Source organism: Rhinolophus hipposideros (genome assembly GCF_964194185.1).
Source record: "Rhinolophus hipposideros genome assembly, chromosome: 12".
Lineage (NCBI taxonomy): Eukaryota > Metazoa > Chordata > Mammalia > Chiroptera > Rhinolophidae > Rhinolophus > Rhinolophus hipposideros.
Genome location: NC_138058.1, coordinates 8907504 through 8923160, shown reverse-complemented (window position 1 = coordinate 8923160; position 15657 = coordinate 8907504). Strand labels below are relative to the sequence as shown.

Sequence of the window (15657 nt, the reverse complement as noted above, 5' to 3'; positions counted from 1 at the left end):
ACCCAGTCTCTGGTATTTTGTTCTAGCAGCCTAACAGACTAAGGAATGGCCCTTATAGTCTGCAGGGGCTGGACAGGGGTCAACCGGTGGGCAGGACAGGAGACAAAAGCAGAGCCTAGGGCAGTGGGAGGGGTGAGCTGGGAAAACAGTGCCCCCGGTTTGGAGGGACAGGCAGGGTTATTAGTGGGGAAAAGGATCAGGTGGGCCTGGACCCTTTTCCACAGGAAAAGTGGAGTGTCTGGTGGGATCTTAAGTGATAAGTAGCACCTTCTGGACTTTTAGAACTTGTGTTCCAAGGTGACCTAGCATTACACATTTGTTTATATCATACTCAGGTCCCGAATCAACATCAAGCCACTTTTTATTTTGTTTAACATTTGCTCTTTAAAGATTTTTAAATTGTGCTAAATATACATAATGCTAAATTCACCATCTCAACCATTTTTTAGGGTACAGCTCAGTGGCATCAAGTACACTCACGATGTACAACCATCACCACCATCCATCTACAGAATTTTTTCATCTTCCCAAACTGAAACTCTGTACTTATTAAATAGTAACTTCACATGTCCCTCTCCCTGCAGTTCTCGGCAAGGTTCTACCTTCAGTCTCTATGAATTTGACAATTCTAGGCACCTGATAGAAGTGGGATGATACAGGATTTGTCCTTTTGTGACTGGCTTATTTCACTTAGCACGGTGTGCTCAAGTGTCATTCATACTATTTGTTTTTGTTTCATGATTCTTACCTAGTCCCTCCCTCCTTTCCTTTTTTCTTCCTCACTTGAAGAGTGCGTCACTGTGTCCCCCACCACCCTCCCTTTTCTTCTTTGGAGATTATCTGCGATGCTGGAGAAGGCTGTTGTAGGACATCTGAACCTCACTTTGCCCTTTGCTTTGTCTCTTTTAAGGAAGGAGAAGAATGGAATTCACAGCAATACAGCACCAGATGATTTGGATGACAAGATGGAGGTTTTCTTGTCTTTATCAGGAGGCTGCTCAGTCCCCACTTCCCACCACTGCAGAAGAGAATGGGGTCCAGGGAGATGAGGCGAGTGCACTCACACACCCAGCTGAAACACACTGTGCTAAAATGTGTGCCTGAGCAAGTTGTGTTCTCCTCTGTCATTTCTTTCCTATATGCCATCGATTTCTTGCTGCAGAGTGGGATTCTGGACACCCAGTTGAGCTCAGTTATAAGGGAGGGCTGGACAGATGAGAGCTGGGAGGTCTCACTGTGGGCCGTGGTGAATCCTCCATACATGGAAGCCTGTGCCTGCCTGATGTATGCTCTTTCCCCTCTCTGTCCATGAAAAAGTAAGCTATAACTGTTGGAAATATCAGAAGTCCATGAAGTAAATTTCATTCTCAATTTTGAAATGTAAATCATAGTTTTAGCTGCACTCATATGAAAATGACAATTTTTTAATCAATCCAGAAAATAAAAACCTATTTCTACTACAACCAAATAACCAGTTGGTCACTGGTTAATTACACTACCTGCTGGCGGTGTCAACTGAAAAATTAGGCAAAGCCCAACCTGTGATTATAGCTATAGAAAAATGTGAAGATGATGTGCAATTACGTTTTTTTCTCCTTACTCAGTAGGTGTATTATTTCTGAATCTGAGTCACTGGCATTTACTCTTTTATTTGATTTACTTATGTTGTCCCTTAACTTACCTGAAGAGCCATGGAGACTGAAGGTTTACATTGTGATGGTCTTGTGGTCTTCGTAGACCCTGTTACCCCATTTCTTCTTATGTCCCTCCCTTCTCTTTCTCGTTATCAGCGGGATTTATTTGCCCTCTCCCCAACCACCACCACCTCTACCACCACTGTAGTTAGCATCTTTCTGGAAAATAAAAACACTTATGAGGCTCACGTGAGGCCTTGGCAGGGGCCAGATGATTGTTCAATACATCCGTCAAGTGTAACCAGGTCTCAGACCCACCTTTTTATTCTCTCTCCATCCAAGACTGAGTCACATGCAAGACAGACCAGGGCTGCCTAACCATAACTTAGATTCCCAGGTTTTAGCTAAAGTGCTGGCATCTGCTACCAATGGCTTTCATATTTTCTGAAACACAAACTATAGGATTAAATACATTTTATATTGCAGCTTAGTATACACACACACAGAGAATGAAAAAAATGTGTTCTGTGTTATTTCTTTCTATTCTATTTTATTCTAGTCTTGTCCAATTTTTCAAAATGGGCTCACAGCCCAACACATTGTTTGGTGATAAACTTATGTGTTTCCAAAGCAATTTGAAAAACACAGCTCCAGCTTCCCAGCCTGCTAGTCACCCAACCAATCATGATATTCTGCTTTCTTCAATCAGCAAGGCTTTCTCAAGGACTTATTATGACTCTTTATTTATTATCTAACTGCTGGGTCAATTAGCATTTGTTATTTTAAGTGACCGCAGGGCAGCAGAAATCTCCCAACAGCAGCTTTAAGTGAATATAATTTCCCGCCTGCGTTAAAGAATGACATCAACAGTAAAAGAAAGCTGCCCCGTTGGTGAAGAACCTAGCAGAAGAAAAAAGCATTTCCTCTCATGAGACTCGGGATAAACTGAGTTCCTCCCCTTAACTCGATAAAAAATAGAAAAGGTGCCTCCTCATGGCACCACTGCGCCCTCTGCTGGCGACCGAAGTCATAGGCTCCATCCTGCTCCTCACAGCCCTTCTACACCTGCGGTGTCCCCAGGCTGGAACCCACGTAGGCAGAGAAGAGGCACGCACACAGCTACACACGTCGCCTCTCAGGGAGTCTCCAATTTAAGGCCAAGAATGTCTTTCTTCTTCTTAGGCTGTGGGAAAGGTTGAGAGAGTGCCATTTTCTAAGTTTGTTACTTTTTTTTTTTTTACTTTTTAAATTTTTTTTCTTTTTTTTAAAATTTATTTATTGGGGTGACAATTGTTAGTGAAATTACATAGATTTCAGGTGTACAATTCTGTATTACATCATCTATAAATCTCATTGTGTGTTCACCACCCAGAGTCAGTTCTCCTTCCATCACCATATATTTGATCCCCCTTACCCTCATCTCCCACCCCAGTTTGTTACTGTTCTAAGCCTTGCCTCAGAGACTGATGCAAATTGTCCAAGAATTGTGAGAGGGGACCAAAAGGTCCTATTTCTAATGTGCGGCCTATTTCACAAGGCCGCACTCTGGGTGTAGTTGTTTTAAGAAAAGTGTCCCGTATGTCAGACTGCCTGGACTCCAATCACAACTCCATCACCTGCTGAGGACATTTATTGAACTGGTGATTCCTTGACCCCTCAGGCAAGTCACAAACTCTGTGCCTCAGTTTCTTTGTCTGTAAAAAGGGGATAATAAAAGTACTGTTGACCCCAAGAAGGAGTATACATTCCTAGAAGGACTCCTTGTAGTTAATTGGGCCCAAATTCAGCTGTTGCTGATAGAGGCCTTCTGCAATCTGCATTTCAGGGAAAAGTTTCAGACTGAACTTGCTGTCCACTGCACTGTGGTCCTACCATTTGAGCCACCGCTTATAAAGGAGTTACTGGTATTGTTTTCACACCAAAGGACTAAGACCTGCCCCGTCCAATTGGAACTGTGCAGCTGTACCCTCATTTGCATCAATACTGACCAATCAGCTCCATGATGATCAGTCGGTCACAAGAAGTCCACCAGTCAGACCAGTGCTATTTGGACCAATCAGGTTGTGCAAATTTGTATTCTTCATTTGTATAAAAACAGACAAGTCAGGGACTTTGGTTTCCTCCAGAGGTTATGTTTCTGTAGTTTGCAAACTACCTAAAATTTCTCCTTTTACTGTACCTCAAATTAGGGACTCCTGTTGTCATTGGATTGGTGGCAGTGACTTTTGTTGACAGTACTTACATTGTAGGATAACTAGTAAGTAAAACGCTTATTGGCACCTAATAGGACCTCAATGAACATTGACTGTTATTATTATGTTAATGATATTTTTACTATATTGTCATTTTTACTATAATTATTATTTTGCACTTATTATTTTTATTACTGCATTAATGATAATGATAGCTAACATTTAGGGAATACCTACAACATTTCACGTATTCTTCTACATGCTTTATGCACATCTATTCATTACCAGGTCTATGAATCAAGCATGCTAAGGATTTCCACTCTGCAGATGAGGAGAGGCATAGTTTAGAGGCTGGTCAGAGGCAGAGAACCTGGGATCTAATCTTTCTGTTCCATCATTCACTGTGTTCCATCTCTAGAATTCTATCCTTGATAGGGTGGTTGTAAGGATTGAATGTGACATGTGAAAAGTTTAAGCCGTAGACAAAAACTGTTTGTTGGTTTGACTCTGAAAATGGTAAGCCCAAGATTACCTTACATAACTGAGTTAATTTCTTTGGTACCATAAGAAAAATCTGATTCTATAAAAAATATAAGCTAATGAATTTAGAGATTGATTGCATTTTTGCTTTTTTAATGCAAGAAATGATATAGGGCTGATTTTGAGTGATTCTCAAAGTTTATATGAAATAAATAAAATCTATGTGAACATAAAACATTAGAAAGTATAGATGTATATTACATTGGACCAGAACAAAGGAAAGATTGAGGTATTTTACTACAAATCATAAGTAAAATAAAAAAGCATAGAATAAACTAAAAACATGTGCGCAAAAGTATGAAAGATAAGGATTGATATACTTAATGCCCACTGGAAAAAGGAAGTTTACAAAATAAGGGCTAATTCGTACAAACGCCTAGTCAATGAGAAAATTATACCATCACAAAATAATGCAATGCTACTAGCAAAGAACGCTTACAATGGGCCAGACTCTATGCTAACCTCTTTAAGTATAATATATCATTTAATACTCTCAGTGAACCCCATATATTCTTTATTTTAAAAATGAAGAAATTAAAGATGTAAGAGATTAGGTAACTCACTAAATGGTACCACAATTGTAAGAAATAGCCGTAGGGAAATTTAGCACTGACTGGGTGTTTCATGATATTGTAGCAATGCTGTTACATTATTTCTTCGTCATGATAATGGTAGTATTGTTATGTTTCCAAAAGAGGCTTTGTGTTTTAAAGGTGAAATACTGCAACATTTATGGATGAAATACTATGGGGTCTGAGATTTACCTCAAAATAATTCAGTGCTGGGAGAGGTGGAGAGCATGGGAGAATTGATGAAACAAGATGACCATGAATGATGTTCATGGGGTCCATCTTACTATTTTGTCTATTTTTGTGTTTAAAATGTTCTCCAAAATAAATTTGAGCAATAAAGTAGTTAAAAAGAAGATTGAAAAAGAAAACAAAAAGAACTGACCTCTGAGACACTTGAGCGAATTTGCCTACAGAAAAGGAAAGAATGAGTATTCTGAAGAGTAGGATGAAACTTGGGAAGGAGGCACTTTGTTTTCTTTTGTTGTGTTTGCAAAATATAAACAATTTTTCTTTTCCTAATTTTTTGCTCATTGGAAAATTCATAAAAATAGGAAACTATTAAGGGGAAAGAATATTTATTAACTTTTTGGTGTGTATGTGAATATTTATATAGTTTTGATCTGTAGAACAGCATTTTTTTATTGAAGTATAATTGACATATAACACTATATTAGTTTCGGGTGTACAATACAATTATTTGATATTTGTATATATTGTGGAATGACCACCACAGTAAGTCTAGTCAACATCCATCGCCATACATAGTTACAATTTTTTCCCTTGTGATGAGAACTTTTAAGATGTACTCTCTCAGCAACATTCAAATATGCACTACAGTATTCTCAACTCTAGTCATTATACATTGTTTTTAATGGCTGCTTAGTATTTCATTGGATATACTCATATGTATTCTAATTGGATATATTCACATGTATTCTAATTTATTTAACTAATCCTTGATTTATGGATGCTTAGGTTGTTTCCAACGTGTTACTTTTGCAAACGTGGTACATTTATCTGATGATCTGTCTTGGATAAATTACCGGGAATAGTATTTCCAGGTTAAGACATCTGACACATCCTCCAAATTCCCCTCCCAAAAGCTTGTCCTAGTTGTGACTCAAACCATGTTGGTTGAAGATGCCAGAAAGTGAAGTATTCTAAAGTGTCCCAAAGAAGGATTTCAGGCTCATGTTTGAGTTCCTATTTTGGTAATGACAATGGGAAATTTCTTGTTTTATGTGTTTTTGTACAATTTCCAGAGAAATGATCAACTCAGATGGGGTGAGATTTTGATCTTGAAGGACCCAGAAACACATTTGTGTGTTCTGGGATGTGGTTACGTGTCTCCCAGACCTGTCTCTCTGGCTCATGCACCTGTCAGATTGTTCACACTCTGCTTCTGGTGACTTCTCAGGGAATGTCCTCAAGCAGGGCTTCGTCACGCTGGCTGGAGCACCCCTGCAGATATGGGCTCTGTTGTTGTGCCACCCAGTAGGGTGCATCCTAAAAACTTGACGGGCCACAATCCAGGGGTGAGGAAAAGCCGAGAGCTCCAAATGGAAGCAGAGAAATATCTTGTTCCCCACTAACCACTGTGGTAGAGTAATCACTTAAACGGCAAATCTGACTGTTGTCTCCCCCACCCACCAAAGTGGTCTTTTGTATTTAGTGTCCAGAGGGAAAGAGGAAGAAGGGGAAAGAGGAAACAACAAGAAAGGGGAGAAACTTAATCAGGCAGGCTGCAGTGGAGAGCTGCTCCTCTATGAGGAGGTGGAGATCCCCTAAAACAAAGAGAAAGTTTGGGATTTTAGGATGTTCCCAACCTGCTTTGAGTCACCCTCTCTGATTTCATTTCACATAATGAGGTTGACAGGGCATAGACATTCTTGAGAAATTTCTTGAGCTAGTTTTGAAAAGAGATGCTTGGGACTTTGAAAAGGCTATCAGTCTTCTTAGTAGGCACTCAGTATCTGTTTGTGGGATAAATCAGCAAAACCAAATACTTTGTGGAGAGTGGGTGGACAATAGCTGGAAATTTACTCCTGGCCTCCATGCTTGAAAATTGATCCCCTACTCAGTGTGCCAACTTTTCTCTTTCAAGCAATAGCAGTTAGCTTAGAAAAGCACCACAAATAACTGACTGAATGATGGACAGGTTCTGCCTTATTCAGGGTGAAAATAAAGTGCCGGCCTCTCGACACTTGCCAGTCTTGTCCCAGAAAGCACAGCCCTTGCCTTGCTGGGAGCTGCAGCCTCCCACAGGCCCTCTGCAAAAGTCCCTGAATAAACAACGGGAACGTTGTTTGAGCGCGGCAGCGTCAGTGAGATTTACTCATCCTCTCCCTTTTGTCCAGCTTTGATTCGTGAGTCTGCACAATGGCTTCCCAGCAAAGGGAAGATAATCCCCCCCGACTTTATTTTATTTGTATCTATAATTTGAGATTGAGGTTTGAAGGACAAATATGAAACGAGTGGGCAATTTCTGTTCCCTTTTTGCAGTGCCACTTTCCCTTTAGGACTTTGTCCAGAGCAGTCCCTGGAGACCCAGTGGGCAGCCCAGTACTGGGTGGGTACCCTCCTGTCCCACCTCTCAGGGGTGTGTCCCAAGCAAGAGAATCTGAAAGGTGTGCTTTGCCTGGATTCCTGGAAGCTCCCCCCATCCACACACACCTGCTCCAGCCTTCACTTTCCAAGCCAAAGATGAGACTCCTGTACTGTAGACACTTCCGGAGGCCATGCAAGAGCACTGTGCACCATGTGGTCATTTAGCAATGCTATGACAAATGCCCAACACTGATCTTTCCTGTTATTTTTTTGTTTCTTTTTCTTTTTAAAGATTTTATTGGGGAATGGGAACAGGACTTTATTGGGTAACAGTGTGTACTTCCAGGATTTTTTCCAAGTCAAGTTGTTGTTCTTTCAATCCTTGTTGTGGAGGGCGCAGCTCAGCTCCAGGTCCAGTTGCCGTTGTCAGTTGCAAGGGGCACAGCCCACCATCCCTAGAGGTAGTAAAGGAGTCGAACCGGCAACCTTGTGGTTGAGAGGCTGCACTCCAAGCAACTGAGCCATCTGGGAGCTCAGGGGCAGCCCAGTGGCTCAGGCAGTTGGACCTCAGTGCTCCTAACACAGAAGGCTGCTGGTTTGATTCCCACATTGGCCAGTGGGCTGTCAACCACAAGGTTGCCGGTTCAGCTTTTTGACCTTTCCTGGTTTGTTGTCATCTTCTAACACTCATCCATGCAGCAAATGGGCCTCTTGTGGAGATACAAAGATGAGCAAAAGAGCATGAGCACTGCCCTGACAAAGTCTCTTTTGCACAAGCGAATGGGCAGATGAGGTGGCAAAAAGAAAGGAAAGTGAAGACCAGCAGAGAGGGAAGGGGAGAGGTAAGGGGGAAAAATTACGGAAGAGAAAATGAATGGATCAGAGATCATCCATTGATATATCTCTTTGGGTATCTGGAACTATGTTGTCTCTACATGTATGTTAATGTGATAGTAACAGGGGTTGTGGTTGGCCTGAATGTGACCTTGCTAAGGGAGGAGGATGCAGTGACTTGGCTGTCTTGGACCAAGGTCACCCTGGTTTGCCACTGCCATCAGGCCTGAGTGGGACAGAGCCACCACCAGAAGCCATCTGGGACCCTGGAACAGACTTGTGCTCTCTGCCAAGCTGGTTGGTTTAAATTAAACCCAAGGCTAAGCCCTCCACCAGGCATGTCCATTTGGGAAGTCATTTGGAGTATGTAGAATAAATTAGTTACAGTGTTTTTCCCTTAGTATTCGGGGAAAACCCTGGGTGAAATTAACCTAAAATGAACAGAGAGAGCAGGTGTGGGAGCTCCTAGGTCGCCGGTGTGGAGGAGGGGTGGTGGTGGGGGTGCTGGTGCGGGAAGGGGAAGTTTCCACTTTGGTGATAACAGAGCAATTGTTGAAGAATGGCTTCTCCTTAGGACTGCTCTCGCGTCCTCAGTCAGCCCCAGAGTAATGCACCCCGCCAGCTCCCCTACCCACCCCTCATCACAGCTGGCTGTTAACAGTGCTCCAGAGGGGCTGTCTGCCAGGCAGTCCTGTGAACCCTACCAGCTATCTTGGGAAGTGTCCACTTGTCTAAACTTAGTGACAAGAACGGACTTTAAGACCCCCTGAAGAAGAGCAACAGAGATGTCCAGCATCCACAAACGCGGTGAGGTGGTAGGACCCCTAAGCTAGGCCCGCGATTGCTCCAAGTGCCCTGCAGGGGGCAGCCTAGCCTTTTTTTCTTTGATTTCAAAGGGCTTCTAAGAGAAATTGATTCCACACAAAGCAATACAAAATGTATGCCGAATAATACATGGTAGAGAAGAGACTGGCACACAGATTCTACATTCCTCCTTATTGTCTCAGAAACAAACAAAGAAACAAACAAAACTGATCCCTTCAAGACACAACACACAGCCTTAGGCTTCTTATATGGTTGGCTCAGCAAACGTTTTCTAGAGATGTACCATCAAGGAAGGAAAAGTATAAAATGAAATCTAACTTTATCATCTCAACCACTCCATAAGACTATTGCAGCAACTAGACGACAGGTGTAGCCAGGCAACTAAGCTCAATAAGTGTGGTACAAACATGATTTTTGTCCACCCAATGCTGAGTCTCCTTTCCCACCAGGTGGAAGCTTCCTTAATGATGATTTGGCTAAATGGTATAGCTTTGTAGTCACTTTTGGTGCTTTGAAGAGCTACTTGAGGTTTATAGGACATAGCTCTAGTTCATATTAAACCTTCAATTAGTTTTTGAAATTAAATTTATTGGGGTAACATTAGCAATAACTTTATATAAGTTGCAGGTGTAGAATTCTATACTACATAGTCTGTATATTGCATTGTGTGCTCACCACCCAAAGTCTAATCACCTTCTGTCACCATGTATTTGACCCCCTTTACCTTCTCCATCCGCCCCCCCACACCCTTTCCCCTCTGTTGTCTGTGTCTATGAGTTTGTTTTGTTAGTTCGTTTGTTGCTTTCTGTTTTATATGCCACATATGAGTGAATTCATGTGGTTTTTGTCCTGTTCCCTTTGACTTATTTCACTTAGCATGATAGTCTCAATACCCAGCCATTTTGTCGCAAATGGCACTATGTCATCTTATTTTATGTCTGAGTAGTATTCCATTGTATATATATACCACATCTTTACCCAATCATCTGTCGATGGACACCTGGGTTGCTTCCATGACTTGCCTATTGTGAATAATGCTGTTACTATATACATTTCTAGAATTAAATGAAAAAAATAATAAGAGTAGGCAATATCATCAAGAGTAGTTTCTTAAAATGAAAATGTCACCAACAGCTTCATTCACACCTGCAGGGGTACATTTAGTTGGTTGTGTTGCATGGGACGTCTAGCTGAGATGGAGTGGACATACGAAATGGAGGCTCTGTTACAGGAAAGGAACAAAGAACTGACATTCAGTGAGGAGAGGCTATAAGTGGGTGCTGCACTGAGGGTAACATATGTTCTTTGTAACCAGGAGGAAGCGGACAAAGTGGAATTCATATGGGTGTTTTGTACAAACACATAAACGTGTCACAGGGAACTACACCGGGTTTCTTCAAATAGAACTTCTGATGACTACAGGATTAAAGTTTTGTTGAGAGTCTATTACGTGCCAGGCACTTACCATGCAAATCCTCACACCACCTTTCTGAGGCATTTTGCATATGTATAGGTCAAGTAACAGAGAGTTTAAACACCTTTGTCAATATACAATATTATCTGAACCCAGGGTTAGTTGACTCCAAAATTCAATATGTCACAATGCTGCTACGTGATGGTTTTCTTCCTACTTTAGCTTATTCCTAAACGGCGTTCAGGTTTGTGTTGGACTACAATTTTCCTACTGTTGTTTTGATTCCTTTAGGAAACTCATTCTTGTATGCACATGGATTCTATGGTCCATGACCCCGGCTAGGTCAATCCTAACACAGTGTGGTCTGCACACAGTTCAAAAGTAGCCTTGTGACCCAGGATGGATCTTTCAAGATTATTTTCAGCTGCAGTAAGTGAGAAAATGGTCTGCCCCCTGCCTCACTGTCAAGTAGATTTGCCAGGACCAAGTATTCTTTCCAAAAGCATAAACATTGTCCGAATCAAGAAAGCATCATGCCCCAAAATAAGAGCTGCAGAGATAAGCACACTCAGAGAAGAAGAAGAAGAAGAAGAAGAAGAAGAAGAAGAAGAAGAAGAAGAAGAAGGAGGAGGAGGAGGAGGAGGAGGAGGAGGAGGAGGAGGAGGAGGAGGAGGAGAAGGAGAAGAAGAAGAAGAAGAAAGAGAGAGAGAGAGAGAGAGAGAGAGAGAGAGAGAGAGAGAGAGAGAGAAAGAGAGAGAGAACGCTGGAAGGATCAATAGAGACCCTGGATCCTGCCATGCCTGAATTCCTTTGACATTCTCAAGTTCAGGAGTTAAATCTTCCTCATTTCTGCTTAAGTTGGGTTTCTGATATTTTGCATTTGAAAGAATTTTGACAAATATAAGCCTCCTCAATATTTTCATCTTTCCCTTCAGTCTTACTTTCTGATTGATATCAACCTTAAACAGTAATGTTGTAAGTTTCTCCCCTTGGAAAAGAAATTAAAGAGCCATATTAGGTTAGGGCCTTCTAAGATGAGTGTGTGATGAGTTAAATGATAAAATTGCTCACTGTCTCAGAAGCAACTTTTTATGTATCTGTTTGGTGTTACCTAGCCACATAAATGCTTTCAATAATCAGTAAAATGAAATTAAAGTTGAAATGATGATGAAGTGGTTTTCTACCCCTCTCTCACTCCTCCCTCCCCACACAAGTCTTAGGAATGAATGAGTCAGTGAGGGCTGATTCCCACTTCTCATGTAGAATCTGGGAGCCGATGGGCTGGTTATCAATGGGTCTTTTCTGGGGGTCTGACTGTAGCGATGGAGAACATACTCAGGAGGGAATGACACATTTGGGTTGTAGAAACATAAAAAAAAAAAATCTGCTAATATGAACCTTTTTTTTTCTGGCCAGGAAGACCTGATTTGCATACCATCTTACAACATTAAAAAAGAAAAAAAACATCTGCTAATATGAACCTTTTGTTCTGGCCAGGAAGACCTGATTTGCATACCACCTTACCGCCATTACCGAAAGAATTCACACGTAAAAAGGCAAGTGTGTTTCCTCCTAGCTGTTCCTCAACAAGAGAGTCGAGTTTTTTTTCCCTTCCTTGGCTGGACTCACTAATAACATATTTTCCTTTAAAAAAGGAAAAAAAAAATAGAGCCAAACTAAAAATATTGTAGAGGAGGAAAAAAAATCCTGAGATGCCCATTCCGGGAGTTCAAAAGGAAAGTGTTGGCAGGGGCTGGAAGGCTGCTGAGGACCAGGTTCCCGGCAGCAGTGCCGGAGGAGAGGAAAATAAGGAAAACGGGAGGCCCTCAGCCGGATCGAAGGCAAACAAAGAATTCGGGGGTAGCTGAGTTTGGAGATTCTTCAGATTGTTAAGGAATCCCAGCAGCAGCACGGGTTACAGCCTGGAGATTTTCAGAGGCCCAGGGGCTACTGTTCCCATAGACAAAGACGCCTCCGGGAAACGCTCAACTTGAGGATGGGGAACAGACACAAGTTCACAGGGAAAAAAGCAAGTGAAGGTCTTTGGACCGATAACAGATGTGCGCTTCTGGTTCTGATGGATGCTGAAAGAGCCTGGCGCTAGGCCATGCAGCCCAGACAGGAGGCCCACACTGGACCCCGAGAACGGCTCCACTTGTCTCGCTCACGCAAGGCCGTGGGGCACGCAGAGGAATCGGGGCGCTTGTGCGAGAGCAGTCGCGCGTGGAGGCCAAGACCAAGTCGGCTTGCGCAGGCTTGCGCAGTTCACCTCTCAGCAATGCTGCGTGTTGAACCTCGAGAGTGGAAAGCTGCCACGGAGGCTTTTCACAAATGCAAAACCACCCACGAGGAGCTCGCCAGCGCATCCTCGGAAGAGCTGGCCGTGCTGTACAACCGGCGTGTGGAGGAAATCTCACCCAACATCCGCTACTGGGCCTATAACACTGGGGACCAGCCAGCTATCAATGAACTCATGCAGGTGCGATTGAGGTCTGGGGGCACCGAGGGTCTCCTGGTGGAAAAACTGGAGGCGTTGATCACTCAGACGCGAGCCAAGCAGGCAGCTACCACGAGCGAGGTGCAGTGGGGAGGGACAGCGGTTCCAGTGAAGACAGACAAAGTGAGGCTCTTTGTATTGGGATTAGCTGATAATGAGGCCACCATTGCCCAGGCTGGACGTGAAGAAACCAAGGAGCGTCTGATTGAATCCATGCTCAGCGAGTGTCGGGACGCCATACAGGCTGTTCGACAAGAGCTCAAGCCAGACGAGAAACAGAGAGATTACACCCTTGAAGGGGAGTCGGGGAAGGTGTCTAATCTCCAGTACCTGCACAGCTACCTGATTTTCATCAAGCTGTCACCGGCAATCAAGAGGAACAAGAACATGGCTCAAGGTCTGCAGAGGGCACTGCTGCAGCAGCAGCCAGATGATGACAGCAAGCGCTCCCCGGGGCCCCAGGGCCTGATCCGGCTCTATGACATCATTCTGCAGAATCTGGTGGAATTGCTCCAGCTTCCTGGCTTAGAGGAGGACAGAGCCGTCCAGAAAGAGATAGGCCTCAAGACCCTGGTGTACAAGGCTTACAGGTGTTTTTTCATTGCTCAGTCCTACGTGTGGGTGAAGAAGTGCAGTGAAGCCCTTGTCCTATATGACAGAGTCCTGAAATATGCCAATAAAGTCACCTCAGCTGCCGGGGCCTTCAAGAACAGCCTGAAGGACCTGCCTGACGTGCAAGAGCTCATCACACAAGTGAGGTCAGAAAAGTGCTCTCTGCAGGCGGCGGCGAACCTGGATGTAAGTGACTCCCACCAAACAGAGCCTTCTTCCTACGTCAAGGACAATAAGCCTCTCGTTGAACGGTTTGAGACATTGTGTCTGGACCCTCCCCTTGTCACCAAGCAAGCCAACCTCGTGCACGCCCATCCCTTGCAAGCCTTTGATCTTTGACCTGGCCCTCAACCACGTGGCCTTCCCGCCCCTTGAGGACAAGTTGGAGCAGAAGACCAAGAGTGGCCTCACCGGATACATCAAGGGCATCTTGGGTTCAGGAGCTAACCAGGCTCTTCCTCGGGGGCAGGGGTGACTCTGCCTCAGTCTGCATTGTGAGAAAACCCCAGCAAGTTCCATGCTATTAAACCCAGGTCTGCACTGGCCCAGGGCGTGAGTGTCACCCCTCAGCCCTGCGTTCCTATGTCTGTGTGTCTGTGCACTTAGGTTCCTAACCAGTGTGCCACAGGGGCACCCTGTTGTCTTCTGGTTGATGTGTGCGGGGTCCCTCTGTCCATAACTCCTGGGGGAGGGCCACTGCCACCTGGTCCTGGGTGAGCTGTGATTCATTACCTTTGGTCAGTAACGTGTTCGGGGAGGAGGTCCACACCAGGCACGGATGGGGGCTTAGAAAGTGTCGCAGGTCGTCAGGACCACAATTTGTAATGACCTCTCCAGCTGTGAGCATCTAGAATCCCTTGAAAAGTTTGTTCATGACTAGAAAACATTGACAACGTCATCCCAGAATTACAGCCAGCCTTATCCCCCTTCACCTCCAAGTAAAAATTAAATTTCAAAACAAGCAAAGAGCTCTATTTTTAGAAGAAATATGTTACACTCAGGAATGATGAAAACAGATCTTATATTAAAAGGCAAAGACGCTGGGGAAAAAAAGGAAACTGTTGAAGAACAGAAAGGTCAGAAATAGATTCAGATCACTGATGCTAAAGATAGGCAAAACAGGCAAGGGCCACAGGGTATTTTCAACTATAAAACCAAAAAAAGTCAGTGAAGGCCACTATGGAAACCAATTCTGTTTGGAACTCTCTGCATTTTCTGGGCTTGTGTGTCTGTTTCCTTCACCAGGTTAGGGAAGTTTTCAGTCATTATTTCTTTAAATAGGTTTTCAATTCCTTGCTCTCTCTCTTTTTCTTCTGGTATCCCTATAATCCGAATGTTGGTATGCTTGATGTTGTCCCAGAGGCCCCTTAGACTCCCCTAAACTTTTGGCTTCTTTTTTCTTTTTGCTGTTCTGATTGGATGTTTTCTGCTTCCTTATCTTCTCCATGGCTGGTTCAATCCTCTGCTTCATCTAATCTACTGTTAAATTCCTGTAATGTATTGTTCATTTCCATTATTGCGTTCTTTATTTCTGATTGGTTCTTTTTCATGTTTTCTATCTCATTTTTAATGTTTCCTACCTCTTTGTTGAAGTTCTCCCTGAGATCATTGATCATCCTTATAATCAGTGTTTGAACTCTGCATATGGTAGATTTTTTTGTCTCCATTTTGTTTAGTTCTTTTCTGGAGCTTTGTTCTGTTCTCTTGTTTGGGAATTGTTTCTTTGTCTCCCCATTTTGGCTGCCTCCCTGTGTTTGTTTCTATGTATCAGGTAGGGCTGCTATGCCTCCTGGTCTTAGTAGAGTGGCCTTATGTAGTAGGTGTGCTGTTGGGCTCAGTGGCACAGCCTTCCTGGTAACTGGAGCCATGCACTCCATGTGTGTCCCTTGTATGGGTTGTGTGTACCCTTTTCTTGTAGTTAAGCATTGGTTGCTATTTGCACATCAACGAGAGGGATTGACTCTTGGGCTCATTGGTTCTGAGGACTGGC

The 15657-nt window shown here is 43.4% G+C and overlaps 1 protein-coding gene across 1 annotated transcript; it reads left to right on the top strand.

Moving 5' to 3' along the window:
* Positions 1-10999: 10999 nt before the first annotated feature.
* Positions 11000-14142, top strand: LOC308505749 (signal recognition particle subunit SRP68-like; the record flags this gene model as incomplete). The annotated part of the gene is given in 5 exon segments (XM_081068428.1): positions 11000-11247; positions 12345-12418; positions 12421-12659; positions 12663-13975; positions 13977-14142. Coding segments are annotated over 5 exon segments (2040 nt in total).
* Positions 14143-15657: the final 1515 nt, after the last annotated feature.